Below are 14614 nucleotides of genomic sequence, written 5' to 3'. Positions count from 1 at the left end.
GCCTAGCTCCCTAGAAGTCCTTTGAGCACAGGTGGCTGGGTCAAGAACAATGTAAACCATGGGACTCGAAGCAGCGCGTTTTGCATTTTCTTCACTACGGACAACTCCTAAACCGCGAGGCTCCTCTGCAGAACACCGGCGCATTCGCAAAGCTATCGTGTATGGATGAGGGCATCTGTGAGTGCCCAAATTCTCTCTCTTCTCCAAGGACTAAAACTGAGCGCTTTAAGCCTGGGGAGGGGGACATGAGACTTTATGTGTAAAAATCTGTACATTTTATGTATAAATGAAAATATATACTGCAAAAACTTTAACTTGTGGTTGGTGGGGCTGAGGCTGGGCATGGGGAGTTGACTCCAAAGCGGCAACTGGGGCTTGGGCTGACCTGTCTTGACTGCGACAGCACTCAGACTGCACCTGCCGAAGTCGTGAACTATAGAGGCAACTATACTGTTGTGTAAACTATACTTCAATAAAACAAAAAAATCACTGTACTCTATACACAGACTAGCTTATAACAATACATATGTAAAATATACACACGTTTTTATTACCTTATTTTATTTTTTCCCAATGCCTATGCTGAACCTGCTTACATTACACAAGCATGTGTGTGATTTGCCTGTAGACTGAGAGAAGCTGCCATCACCATCACCTAATACTGGGCAGAACCACCAACAAATGGGTAGCAAGCAAAGGTAATCAAAAATCAGCCATCTCACGGAGTTCCTGCTGTGGCACTGGGTTAAGAATCCGACTGCATACCTGGAATCTAATACACAGCACAAATAAACCTTTCCACAGAAAAGAAATTCATGAACTTAGAGAACAGACTTGTGGTTGCCGAGGGGAAGGGGCAGCGAGTGGGACGGACTGGGAATCTGGGGTTAATAGATGCAAACTATTGCTTTTGGAATGGGTAAGCAATGCGACCCTGCTGTATAGCACTGGGAACTATATCTAGTCCCTTATGATGGAGCATGATCATGTGAGAAAAAGAACGTATATATGTATGTGTGATTGGGTCACTTTTCTGTACAGTAGAAAATTGACAGAACACTGTAAACCAGCTGTAACGGGAAAAATAAAAATCATTAAAAAAAAAAGAATCCAACTGCAGAAGCTCGGGTCTCTGAGGAGGCTTGGGTTTGATCCCCAGCTATACACAGTGGGTTGCCACAGCTGCAGCCTAAATCATAGCTCAGGCTCAGATTCAATCCCCAGCCTGAGAACTTCCATATGCCACAGGTGCAGCCACTGAAAGAGAGAAAGAGAGACAGAGAGAGAAAGAAAGACCGACCGACCGTTCGGCCGTTTCAGACCCAGACTCCAGATAACTGGTTTTGGACAGGGTGTCCAGGAAAGGCAGTGCACCTGTGTGGTCACCTAAAGAATAAATACCTTAAGTTATTTACTTAAAAGACCCCCAGATCCACAGTTTATAGGATAAGCAATTCTAGGCACACACTGGAGGGAGCCACAAAAGCTAGAACAAGGAAAAGAATGGCTTTCGTGTTCCTTTTTAGGTCTGCGACAACACTGCCTTTCAGATGGAACTGGAGAGACCTGGACCACAGCTTCCCGTTTTGTTCACAGAAAACCAGTAAGTACCTGTGGGCCAAGGAGGTTCAGTCCCTGGAAGTGCTGGGCCTGCAGCACAGTCAAAGGTTTCCTGGAACACACCCAGGTCTTCAGCCTATACTTACGCCAGGGAAGGACTCTCAAAACTAATGCTGATTCTAACCCAGAGCACACCTCACTGGTCCAGGAATAGAAAATTGGGTCTCTACAAAACAACAGGCAGCTGTTCTCATCTATGACTCAGAAATCAAAAGCAAATGCCCCCTTTTCATAAAGCTCTTAGAAAGTATAAAAAGAACGCAAAAGTTTTAATAAAACAAAATGCATGCTTTTATAGAAAAATTAGGAAAGAGAGTCGGGGCAATGATGGCAACAAAAACCACTCACACTTCCACCCGTGTGCCCACCGGCTTTCCTTCCAGGCCTTTCCTCTGCACATCCAGTTGACCTCCCGTGGCCAACACGGGGGTTGGGGCACCCTCCACGCATTCGAATCGAATCTGGATCTTAAGACTCTGCAGTCTTGTTCCAACCTATCTCCACATAATCTATTTTCCCCTACTCCGCATTTATGTCACTCCAAGTTGTTCACTTTGCTTCATTAACTAGGCACTACATTCAAAGAGTCCCCAAGACAGGTCAGAGGAAGAAGAGTGCAAGGGCAGAGAACACGAGAGGGAGGTTAGGACAGAGAAGGGATGAGGGGGAGAAGCAACCCGGGAGAGGGCAGGGGGCGGCCTTCCGAAGAGCAAAGAAAGCAGATCCACCTAAAAACAGAGCTGGCCAGGAGCACGCCTCCAGACACTAGCACAACTCATACACAGGGAGGTATCACCCAGCAGGGGCAGGAAAGTCTAACTCCTGAAAAATGAGGACAAGTTCAGCACAGGACTTGATTCGAGCCCTACCACTCAATAGCTGCATGACCCATGGTTCATTCAATATTCACAACAGAGGTGCTGTTATAATCACTTCTGCTTTACAAAGGAGAAAAATGAGACACAGAAAGAGATGCTGTGGAGTTCCCATTGTGGCTCAGTGGAAACGAACCTGACTAGTATCCAGGAGGTTGCAGGTTCAATCCCCGGCCCCACTCAGTGCGTTAAAGATCCAGTGTTGCTGACAGCTGCAGTGCAGGTCTCAGATGCGGCTCAGACCCCGAGGTGCTATGGTTGTGGTACAGGCTGGCAGCTGCAGCTCCAGTTCGACCCCTAGCCTGGGAACCTCCACATACCGCTGGTGTAACCCTAAGAAAAAGAGAAGTGCCACTGCTCGCTCAAGGTAATATGTTTACTAAGTGGCGGGCTCTGAGGGGACTCTGGGTCCACAGTGCCCTGTGTCAGACAACCTCTTCGAGGGTACGTGGGACCATGAGGACGTGGGCCGACATCCCAGCACTTGCTCCCGCAGAGAAAGAACAGAGGCAGGACTCTGAGGCGAAGCCTCCACAAGGAAAAGCGTAAGTCTACGAGCTCAGTCTTCTAACTCTGGCTCTCGCTCTAAGTGGCTGTAGGACTGTGGGCAAATCACTACCTTACCTTAGTCATTACGGAGAGAAAAGGGAAAAGAATGAAGCCAGTAGACCTCCCATCCCACACACTGTAAGGCAGTTTGCAAACATGAAGAGCTCACTAAATGCTGAGACAGAGTCAGTGTGTTACCAAGTGAGAACCATTTATGGACAAACCCAACCACACGTCAAGGAAAAAAGAAGCTGCCTCTGACGTGAATAGTAGCAATGTTTTCTTAGGTCGCTCTCCCAAGGCAACAGGAATAAAAGCCAAAATAAATACACAGGACCTAATCAAATAAGCTTTTGCACAGCAAAGGAAACCATACACAAAACGAAAAAAACCACCTAAAATAAGTGCATAAATAAAATAAAAAAGAAATCATTTTTAAAAAGGCAATCTAAAGACTGGGAGAAAATATTTGCAAACAGTGTGAAGGACAAGAGCTTAATTTCCAATATATACGAACGGCTCATACAACTCAGTAACAAAAAACCCAAACAACCCAATCAAAAAATGGGCACAAAACCTATGCAGTCAGACACTTCTCCAACGTGAGGGAGGAGACGGCCAGCAGGCACATGAAAAGATGGTCATCATCGCTAATTACTAGAAAATCAAATTATAATCAAAATGGCAACAAAGTATCACCTCTCACTAGTGAGAATGCCCGTCACTAAAAAGTCTAAAAATAATAAATGCTGGAGACGGTGTGGAGAAGAGGGAACCCTCCTGCACGGTGGGTGGGAGAGTAAACCAGTGCAGTCACTACAGAGAACAGTTGCCACACGACCCAGCAATCCCACTCCTGGGCATATATCTGGAGGAAACTCTTAATTCGGGAAGATACGCTTGCCCCAGTGTCCACAGCAGCACTATGTCTAACAGCCAAGACCTGGAAGCCACCGGAGTGTCCTTCGACAGATGAATGGGTAGAGAAGATGTCATGTACTGATGAATGGATCAGGAAGAGGTGGTACATACACACAATGGAATACTCCTCAGCCATAAAAAGAGCAAACTAATGCCATCTGCAGAACACGGATGGAACTAGAGACTCCCATACTGAGTAAAGGAAGTCAGAAGGAGAAAGACAAATACCATATGATTTCACTTACACGTGGAATCTAATACACAGCACGAATGACGCTTTCCACAGAAAAGAAAATCACGGACACGGAGAACAGACTTGTGGCTGCCGAGGGGGAGGGGGGGGACTGGGAATTTGGGGTTAACAGATGCAAACTATTGCCTTTGGAGTGGATAAGCAATGAGATCCTGCTGTATAGCACAGGGAACTGCATCTAGTCACTTACGATGGAGCATGATGATGTGAGAAAAAAATGTATACACGTATGTGTGACTGGGTCACCTCGCTGCACAGGAGAAAATAGAACACTGTAAACCAGCTACAATGGAAAAAATAAAAACCATTAGAAAAAATTAATTAAATTTAAAATCTAAAAAAAAAAGATGTCGTATAAATATATAAAGGAATACTACTCGGTCCTAAGATAGAATGAAATAATGCCCTTTACCGTAGCATGGATGGACCTAGAAAACATACTAAGTGAAGTAAGTCAGAGAAAGACAAATACCATATGATACCATTGATATGTGGAATCTAAAATATGATACAAATGAACTTATCTACAAATAGAAACAGACTCACAGACACAGAAAACAAATTTACGATTACCAAAGGGGAAGGAGGAGGGAGAAATTGGGAGTGTGGGATTAGCAGATACGCACTACTCCACATAAAACAAACAAGGGGTCCTCCTGCAGAGCACAGGACACTATGGCCAATATCCTGTAATAAACTCCCAGGGAGGAAAAAAGAAAGAAGCTACAAAGTAGACATTCTTACTTGGGAAGAGGCAGTGGTTCCCTGGGGACCTCAGCAGCACCAGCATCTGCTCCTGCTGGCTCCGCCTGCCCTGAGCCAGGGCCCACTTCCTGCGCAGGGCCCTGTGGGCCTGGAGGTTCCTGAGGCGCCCCCGAGGCTGCGGTGGAGTCGACCTCCACCTCCTGAACCGGGGCCGGCACGGGCTCCTGCTCAGCGGTGGCAGCTGCTGCAGCCTTGGCCTCCTCTTCTTCCTTTCTCCTGATTCTCTCCTCCAGCTCTTTCCTCCTCTTCTCATCATCCTGACGGGCCATGTGGTCGAAGGTTTTGAATACCTAGAATCAAACAGCAACCCAGCAATGAGCTCATCTGCCCACTACACTCTGCAAAAACACAGCAAAATCTGGTAAATAAAGAACAGAAACGCAGCAGACTAAAAAAAATTCCCACTGCAAAATGGAAATGCATTTAAGCTTCACCAAAAGCCTCTATGAAAACAATCTTTAACAGGGAGCTCCGGAGTTCCCGTCGTGGCGCAGTGGTTAACGAACTCGACTAGCAACCATGAGGTTGCGGGTTCGGGTCCCTGCCCTTGCTCAGTGGGTTAACGATCCGGCGTTGCCGTGAGCTGTGGTGTAGGTCGCAGATGCGGCTCGGATCCCGCGTTGCTGTGGCTCTGGCGTAGGCCGGTGGCTACAGCTCCGATTGGACCCCTAGCCTGGGAACCTCCATATGCCGCGGGAGCGGCCCAAGAAATAGCAACAACAACAACAAAAAGACAAAAACAAAACAAAACAAAACAAAAAAAAAAACCAAACAGGGAGCTCCAAAGTCAACACAGGTGAAATCTTCACCAGCCAAGGCTCACGATACCTATGCACCTCTGAGCCCAACTTCCAAGTCTAACGGATACATAACTAAGTGGTCTCACATGTCATCACTTTTAACAGCCCCAGACAGTCTCCGAAATGCAAAGAACACAGTCGGTACTGAGGGTTGTAAAAGCACCAACAACTCAGACGCAAGAGGATGGGAACTAGCTGAGTTTGGATCCACAAACTACAAGCCGGCTCACTGGACTGCCGTCTTCCCACGCTGCGTGGGCTGAGGGAAGGTGTGGTCTTAAGACAGCTTGGGAACTCAACAAGCATCCATGGTGTGCCTACAGGGTGCAAGGAGCACAAATACTCAAAGCGACAGCTCCCACTCTCAAAGAACTGGTGTGTGCATCAGTCACTAATCTTTTCTGGGACACAGTTGCACCCACAAAAGTGCTGATACTCTCCATCCAAAAAGTACCCAAAAACTGGCATTTTGCATGCGCTGTTCAAGGGCACACAAAACCCTGAAGCGCAGCCAGGACAGACTCACACGTGGCAACTCTGACAGCGGGGCTGTGATGAGCACACGTGGTGCTGTCAGACTGAAGGTGCACATGAGCACTTCTGGTGAAAGAGAGCTACGGAAGTTTCTTGGAAGAAGGGGCTCTGAATCAGACCTTGCGTGAAAGGCACATCGTCCACGGGGAACGAAAGGAGGAAATGTCACAGCCCCAAAAGGCAGCCATCAAGAAATATTTCCCACAGTAGCTGAAGACAGGAACGCTGGGAGACCCGCCTTGAAAGGGGGGTGGGAGCAGACCCTTGGATGCAGTCCAGCTACCACGCTCCTCGGTATTTACCCCAAGGAGGTGAAAACGTGTCTGCACACAAACGTGTCCACGGACTGTTTACAGCACCTTACTCACAACTGCCGCAACTCGGAAGCAGCCAAGACATCCTTCAATAAGAGAGTGGATGAACAAGCTATGGTACCTCCAGACAATGGAATACTATTCAGCGATTAAAAAAAAAAAAATGAGCTAGCAAGCGATGGAGGAAACTTAAACGCATATTACTAAGTAAAAGAGGCCACTCTGAAAAGGCTACATAATGTATGATTCCAACTATACGACATTCTAGAAAAGGCAAAAAAAATTTTTTTGCTTTTTAGGGCCACACCTGAGACATATGGAAGTTCCTAGGCTAGGGGTCCAATCGAAGCTACAGCTGCCGGCCTACACCACAGCCACAGCAACACCAGATCCAAGCCACGTCTTCGACCTACACTGCAGCTCACGGCAATGCCGGATCCTTAACCCACTGAGCGAGGCCAGGGATCGAACCTGTGTCCTCATGGATACTGGTCAGATTCATTTCCTCTGTGCCACAACGGGAACTCCCTGGAAAAGGCAAGATCTTAGAGACAATAAAAAGACCAGTGGTTGCCTGAGGTTGGGGGTTGGGAAGAATGAACAGGTGGAGCCTACAGGATTTTTTTAGGGCAGCAAAAATACCCTGTGTGATACCACAATGAGGGATACATCTCATTACACATTTGCCCAAACCCCGTAAAACGAACATAAGAGCGAAACCTAAAGTAAACTTCGGGTTTAGGTGACTAGAATGTGCCAACGTAGATTCACCAGTTGTAACCAATGCACCACTCTGGCGGGGATGCAGATAGCAGGAGAGGCTGGGGGAGTGGGGGGTGGCAGAGGGTATGTGGGAAATCTCTGTACCTTCCCCTCAATTTTGCACTGAACACAAAACTGCTCTTTAAAATAGTTTTAGTAAAATAAAAATGTTTTAAAGTGTGTAGGAGTCAGTTTCCAAAGGGCTAGCATGCAGACAGGTGCTAAGTAACTGCTGTGTACACGGGGCAGGAGGACAGAACAAAAAAAATGTTAACATGCTGAACTATGCCAGTGTTCTTACAAATACTCTCCCAAGGAGTTCCCTAGTGGTGCAGCAGGTTAAGGATCTGACATTGTCACTGCTGGGGTGCAGGTTCAATCCCTGGCCCAGGAAATGCTACAAGCTGCAGACATGGCCAAAAAAAAAAAAAAAAAAAAATTCTCTCAAAAACCTCCTGAATATGCGGAGGAAGACAGCACTGAGGTTTCAAAGATAAGGGCAAACTAAGCTCGGACAGGATAACTTGCCCAAGGTCCTGCCAGTGAGAGAAGAAAGTAAAAAATTATACGAGAAGCACACCAAACACTGAAAGGAGATGTGGGCAGAGCAAGGTGAGTAAAACCCTAAGGCTGAAACCTGGAAACAATACCTCCTTCTACTTCTTCAGAGAACCTGAGTCCCCAAGGCACTTGTCTCAAGTTCATGTCTACGACACCCAACACCAGACACGCTGCCCTCAGAGCCGTGAGGCATTTCATCCTCCTGGCACCCCAGATCTTTTTTTTTTTTTTATTTTTTTTTTTATTTTTAGGGCTGTACCTGCAGAATATGGAGGTTCCCAGGTTAGGGGTCGAATTAGAGCTACAGCTGCTGGCCTACACCACAGCCACAGCAAGACCAGATCCAAGCTGCATCTGCAACCTACACCACAGTTCATGGCAACTGAGTGAGGCCAGGGATCAAACCCACACCCTCATGGTTACTAGTCAGGCTCATTACCACTGAGCCACCACGGGAACTTCCAGATCTTCATCTTAACTCCAGAAAAAAATCAACTGCAAGGCTCTCTCCAAACCCCCGGGTCATCCCTTGGAAGCAGGCCTCATATTCCTCGCCACACTGCGAGGCCCACTGCCCTGCTTACTGAGCACTCCCGCCTCCTCTAACCTGCCACCTGCTTCACCTCTCACTCGTTCCAGAATCCCGGACTGTGGAGCTGGAAGAGAGGTCCGCGACCTGCAATCAACCTTCTCAACTGACAGAGAAGAGACTGATTCTCCCAAGTCCTCCCAGCAAGCTCGGTGATGAACAGATGGAACCAGCTTTCCTGATTCTCATGGGGGGCCTCTCCTAAGCAGGCTTCTCAAACCGGATCCAGGATAAACACAGAGGATCCAGTGAAATGAATGAAACATCCTACACTACAGTTTTCTTAAAGCATACTCATAAATCATGGGGTGGAATGCAATTTTCACACACATCTTTCCTGCTGAAAGACCTTCCAGCTGTACATCCAGACTGCGAAAGTCCTTAAAATTAGGAGGAAAAGTCTGAGAAGGCGTGAGCCTCACCAACAGTTCATAGGCCAGAACATCAGCGGAAAATTTCTGACTTCCAGAATGGAGCACTCCAACCCTCCCACCCAAACCCTCTTGACAAGAGTCCTAAAGAGACCCCTCCCAAGCAGTCCCCTGCCAAATGCTTCTGCAGATAAAAGAACAACTTCCCAAGCAAAACACCTGGGGAATACCTGCTCTTCTAAAGCTACTCAGGCAATGCTGACGACTGGAGAACAACTTGCAAAAACCACCGCAGCTCTTTTAATTCTCTGCTGGAAACTGCCCCCCGTGATTTCTCCTCCACCCCCCGACCGCTCACAGAGCTTCTTGCTTCTGCCGTCCCTCTTCTGGGATCCTGCCCCACAGGGCTATCCTCCACTCTCAGCTCCTCTCCGTCCTTCAGACCATCAGATTCCCCCCATCTCTCTCACCAGCTCCAGTCCCACAGTTCAACAGCCTAAGGGAGGGACTTCTGTCTGCAACCTCAAACTCAACTTGTCCAAAACTAAGCTCTTCCCTCCACCCTCAGGAGACAGTTGAGTGAATGCATTAGCATCATGGCATCACCCAGGCTTGAAACCTTGGATCACCTCTCACTCATCCCAACGCTCTCTCTGTCCTGCTCCCCACCCCCACTCTATTAAACTGTTCACCAAGTCTTAACCTTTAAGAGTGGCTGGAACACAGCATACGTCTTATATACTGCTACCAGATAAATGAATTCCCTGTTAGTTCACCTGTAAAACAAGGGAAAAGACCAAACTTCCAGGTTGTGTTAGGAATAAAAAGCATCCTAGAGTACAAAACAGGTAACATCCTAGAGTACAAAACAGGTAACATTAGTACACACTAGGTGCTCAGTAAATGCTCCTTTCTCCCTCACATCCTCTCTGCAAAAGATCACCCTCGACGAAGCTGTTCCCACCCCACAATGGACTGGTTAAATAATACAAGAGAAAGATCTGGGATCAGTAAGATGCAGTTTTGAGTTCCAGTTCTATGATGAGTTTGGTCAAATCACCTCACCTTGCTGAACCGGCACCCTCATCTGCCACATAAAATTCAACCTTATCTTTTTCACAGAATCTTCCATGAAAGCATGACATTGCCAAAAGGGGCTGCTAAAAACCGTCTCTGACACACAGCTCTCTGATCATTCGGAGGGCACTTAAACACTAAAAAAAGGATGAGGAATAGGCTGAAGATTGGAAATTGAGCACCAACCGCATCCCTCACTTGACCATTTTATCTCTGGTAGTGACTCAAACCTTCTACGCTTCTGTTTCTTCATGCAAGCGCTGAGGAAAGCAGCACCTGACCAACCTGAAGCTGTGGAACATTCAAAATCACTTTACAAACTGTAAAGTGCTAGAGAAGACATCACCGCCATGTCTACCATCTCAGGTTCCCACCAACAAGCTCAATGCTTGCCTGAGCAGCTGCTTTCAATCCCATCAAAGTCCCGCCTCCCCTACTAAATTTTTCATTTTCAAACCGTCATTTCTGCTCCTTCCCTTCTCATGGACTCTGTCACATAACTGGCCTTGCATAGTTCTTGGTCACTTGTGTTTTATCTCATTAACTATAGCATCAGTAGCCCAAGGAGAAAGACGAGTATTTAACCAACCACATTACCAGTGCACCACCAACGCCTGTGGCAGCTGAGAGTATAAATACAATCCGCACATAAATTCTTGTTTATTACATTCGCGTACCCAGTCAACTTCAGGGAACAAGTATTACCAGCCCCTCGAACATACGATCGATTTAACCTGGGATATACTCAAACGTAAACTTATTAACTACTACCATGACTGTCTTTGACCTGAGAAATCACATTCCAAACAAGCGGACAACACCCATCAATAACCACAGTCTCCGCTCCACCTCTACTCTTCCATGGTAGGGTGTGCAGGTCTCTGTGCTACCGCCGCCTTCCCGCGTCCAGCCTGCACTGTTTTTATTTCCTAACTGGCAGGCCCTGGCACATCGAAAGATTACGCGCTGCAGGAGACACCGGGACCCTGAGCATCTACTGCTTCTGATGCCCAAGTGCACCCAGTGTCAGACCAGGCTACTCGAGCGCTAGCCCCTCTCCCGCAGGAGTAATCTGATATTCCATCCGCCTCCCGGGTGAAGCCGCGGCCCAAGGAGGCGGGTCCGAGCGCCAGAGGATGAACGGAGGCCGGGAGCGCAGAGAGCGGCGGCTCGCGGGGCTCTTCGGCTCCCGCGGGGTTCAAGAGCCACGGGGACTCGGCTGGCGGGAGGGGGGGGACGGGCTGGCGGGCGGCGGGGGCGGGCTGCCACGGCTCCCCCAACCCCACCCGGAGCCGCCTGCCCGCCGCGCGTTACCTGCAGCACCAGCGCCTGCGCGGCCCCCGGCGGGAAGCCCATGCGGTCCGACGGGTGGCGCAGCAGGCGATAGAAGTCCGTCTTGCGATAAAGGAAGCCGAAGAGCACGCGCAGAAAGTCCTGGACGTTGCCCACGTGCTGCAGGATGCCCAGCAGGGCCTGGTCGTATAGCTCGGCCGCCCCGGGCTCCATGGCGTCGCCGGCCGGAGGGACGTTCACTCACTGCGGGCGCGGCCCGGACGCCGGCCTACGGCCACTTCCGGTGCCCTGCGGTAACGGCTCCGGCTGCCAGCGCGCCCGTGAAACTTCCGGTCCGCGCTGGTTCGCCCCCCGCCCCCCCGCCCGTGGGGCTGAGCCCGGCTGCGCCGGAGGGACTTGCCGCAGGCCCCGCCCCCAGGGCGCCGTGGCGGCCTGGGGCTGTCGCCGAGGGGCCGCTGTGCGCCGCGAAGCGCAGGAGAGCCTGGGGCGGCCGAGCTGCGGGCGCCTAGCGGCCATGTTGGCAACGGGCGGAAGAGGTGTAGTGTGGGCAGTGTCACCTGATCCTCGGCATTGTCACCTGGTCTGCGGGCCCGTTCCCGACTGGGTGTCCCGAGCCCCAGGTTACGGGCGGGACCACACGAGCCGAGAGCCTTTTGCTGGCGCGTCAGAAGAGGAAAATGCCAGCGTGCGGGTGGTATGTGCCCTGTTAATGACAGAGCCGTGGGTGAAATGCGTTGTGATGTGCCTAAATCAAAAGAATGTAAAGTGAGTGCATTCGCGCATATTAAATGGAAAGAGCAAGGTGCAGAATCATCTGGTGTGCCCTCCTGTGAAATACACCTATATGTACATGTGTGTGTGGTATGTCCCTGTGTATGCATAGTATACGTACGCACAGCATGTATATGTATCCTAGGTGTGTGTCAAAGCATAATCTTAAAACAGAAAACATAACCCTCGGACAAATACATAATGAACACATGTCAAAAATTTATACAGTTTAACTGAGTAACCAGTGTTTGGAGAAGCTTTTGGAGAAACTGGGTATTTATAAACATTTTGAAAAAAACAGTAAGATTGCCAGGTTGGATACAAAGCTGGCTGGTGTCCTACAAAATGATGTGGATTATCTTTTCTAGTGGATAGAGATGACTTGCATCTCTGCTGGCCTGAAATCTGCAAGTTAACACATATCTTCATAGTGTATGGGCTCTAATGAATTGTAAATAGTCAAGCTCGGATAAATTGTCCTAGAGCAGTGGTTCTGAAACTTTTCGAACATAGGACCCATTTACACTCTTAAAATTTGTTGAAGGAGTTTCCTTTGTGGTGCAGCGGGTTAAGGATCCTGAGTTGTCGCTGGAGTTGCTGCTGTGTCAAGGGTTTGATCCCTGACCCAGGAACTTCCACATGCTGAAAGCAGCCAAAAAAAAAAAAAAAAAAAAAAAAAAAAAAAAAAAAATTATTGAAGACTCTAAAGAGTCTTCAGGGAGTTCCTTTTATGGCCTGTTTATGCAGTGGAAACGAATCCAACTAGTATCCATCAATCCCTGGCCTCGCTCAGTGGGTCAGGGATCCGGTGTTGCCATGAGCTGTGGTATAGGTCACAGATGCCGCTCGGATCCTGCATTGCTGTGGCTGTGGTGTAGGTCAGCAGCTGCAGCTCCAATTCGACCCCTAGCCTTGGAACTTCCATATGTCTCAGTGCAGCCCTAAAAGGCAAAATAAATAATCTTCAGTATATTATGTGGAGTGGACTATGCTTATCAGTAGTTACCATGTTAGAAATTAAAACTAAGAAAAAAATTAATATTTATTTAGGCATTTTAATAACCATAAAAACACATTACATGTTAACACATTTTCATCAAGAAATAATGTTCTTCAAAGCAACAAAAGTTTATGAGAAACATAGCATCCTTTTAAATTTTTGCAGATCTCTTTACTGTCTAGCTTAATCTTGACAGCAAGATTCTTATATCTGCTGCATTCACTTCAATGCAATATGTTGTTTTGATTGAAGTATAAGAAACCCAGTCTCACACAAACAGTACTTTAGTTGCCTTTTCAAATAAATGTGAGTATTATTCTTGGAAACTAAACCAAAATTTGACAGGTTGTAGTTTCTCGAAGGTTAGTTGCAATATGGAATTCATATCAATAACGTTCCCTATTTTGTCACATGTATACCTATTAGTCTATTCTATACTTTGTTTTATTTTTTACATATATACTTTGAATTGATCTTTGTTGGTTCACAAACTAGCCCCCATACACACAGGGCAAGGAGAGACTTGAGAAAGAGGCAGACAGCTTTGTATTGGTAGGTAGTATGTTTAATAAGCAAGGGAAATTACTTACGAGGCTTGCCCTAGGCAGCCAGAAGACCAGTAGATCTCGGCACCCACCTGCCCGAATCTTAGAAGTATATACAGAGACCTTAACTGGGTTCAGTCACGTACACTGTCCAGATGGTTTCAATAACACCTTACTCTCTCAAGGCCGTGTCCCTGAAAACAGCGCCCACTGTGGAAACAGTAGGCAGAGCACACATTACAAGGATGGGGAAGGGGTGAAGAGGTTCCCACTGCCTGAGTCCAGCTCAAGGGTCAACCAGTGATCATGTTTTTTTGGGGGGAGCGGGGGGGAGTCTAGACCCACGGCATATGGAAGTTCCCAGGGTAGGGGTTGAATCAGAGCTGTAGCTGTGGGCCTACACCACAGCCACAGCAACACCAGATCTGAGCCAAGTCTGCAAACTAAACCACAGCTCACAGCAATGCCAGATCCTTAACCTACTGAGCAGGGCCAGGGATTGAACACGAATCCTCATGGATATTAGTCAGGTTCATTACGTCTGAGCCACAGTGGGAACTCCCAGTGATCATTTTCTCTTGATTACCCCTCCCAAAAATCTTCTACATGAGTGATTTTTGTACCACCACAATGGAATGAAGAATGTGACATAAGAATCTACATGGATTAAAAATGTATGAAACAAAAGAAGATTTGTAAAAAAATTTTTAAGGAAAAATAATTTAATAGCAACTTCCCTCCAAAGAGCAGAGTGTGGAAACAGCAGCAAAATAACTGTACAGAAGGGATGCCTGGCAGACACAACCTCAGGCAGGTGATCAGGGGCAACATCACAGCAATGAGTCATAGTGACAGCAGGCGCCCTTGACACAATGTGCAGGGAACAGTACTCTGCCACCGTGGTTTCCCTCCCCAAACCCATCCCCCAGTCCGAACAGGAGAAACGCCAGACACACCCCCATTTGAAGGACATTCTGCAAAATGCCTGCCCCCTTCTCAACTGTCCGGGTCATC

At 47.9% G+C, this 14614-nt stretch overlaps 1 protein-coding gene across 1 annotated transcript in view; it reads right to left on the bottom strand.

Annotated features, from left to right (window-relative positions):
* The window catches only part of NUDCD3 (NudC domain containing 3), a 71179-nt gene extending 59614 nt beyond the window's left edge, over positions 1-11565 (bottom strand). The window contains exons 1-2 of the mRNA XM_003134880.7: positions 11306-11565; positions 4963-5273 (exon numbers count right to left, since the gene is read on the bottom strand). Coding sequence (XP_003134928.3) covers positions 4963-5273; positions 11306-11497 — 503 coding nt within the window. The 5' untranslated portion in view covers positions 11498-11565. The remainder of the gene's footprint in view (positions 1-4962; positions 5274-11305) is intronic.
* Positions 11566-14614: the final 3049 nt, after the last annotated feature.

The sequence above is a fragment of the Sus scrofa genome, chromosome 18, assembly GCF_054392235.1.
Source record: "Sus scrofa isolate SSC_HxYL_T2T_F1_AM1 chromosome 18, Sscrofa_HxYL_maternal_Yorkshire_Landrace_v2.0, whole genome shotgun sequence".
NCBI classification, from domain to species: domain Eukaryota; kingdom Metazoa; phylum Chordata; class Mammalia; order Artiodactyla; family Suidae; genus Sus; species Sus scrofa.
Note: the sequence above shows the minus strand (reverse complement) of the source record. Positions and strands in the feature narration are given on the sequence as shown.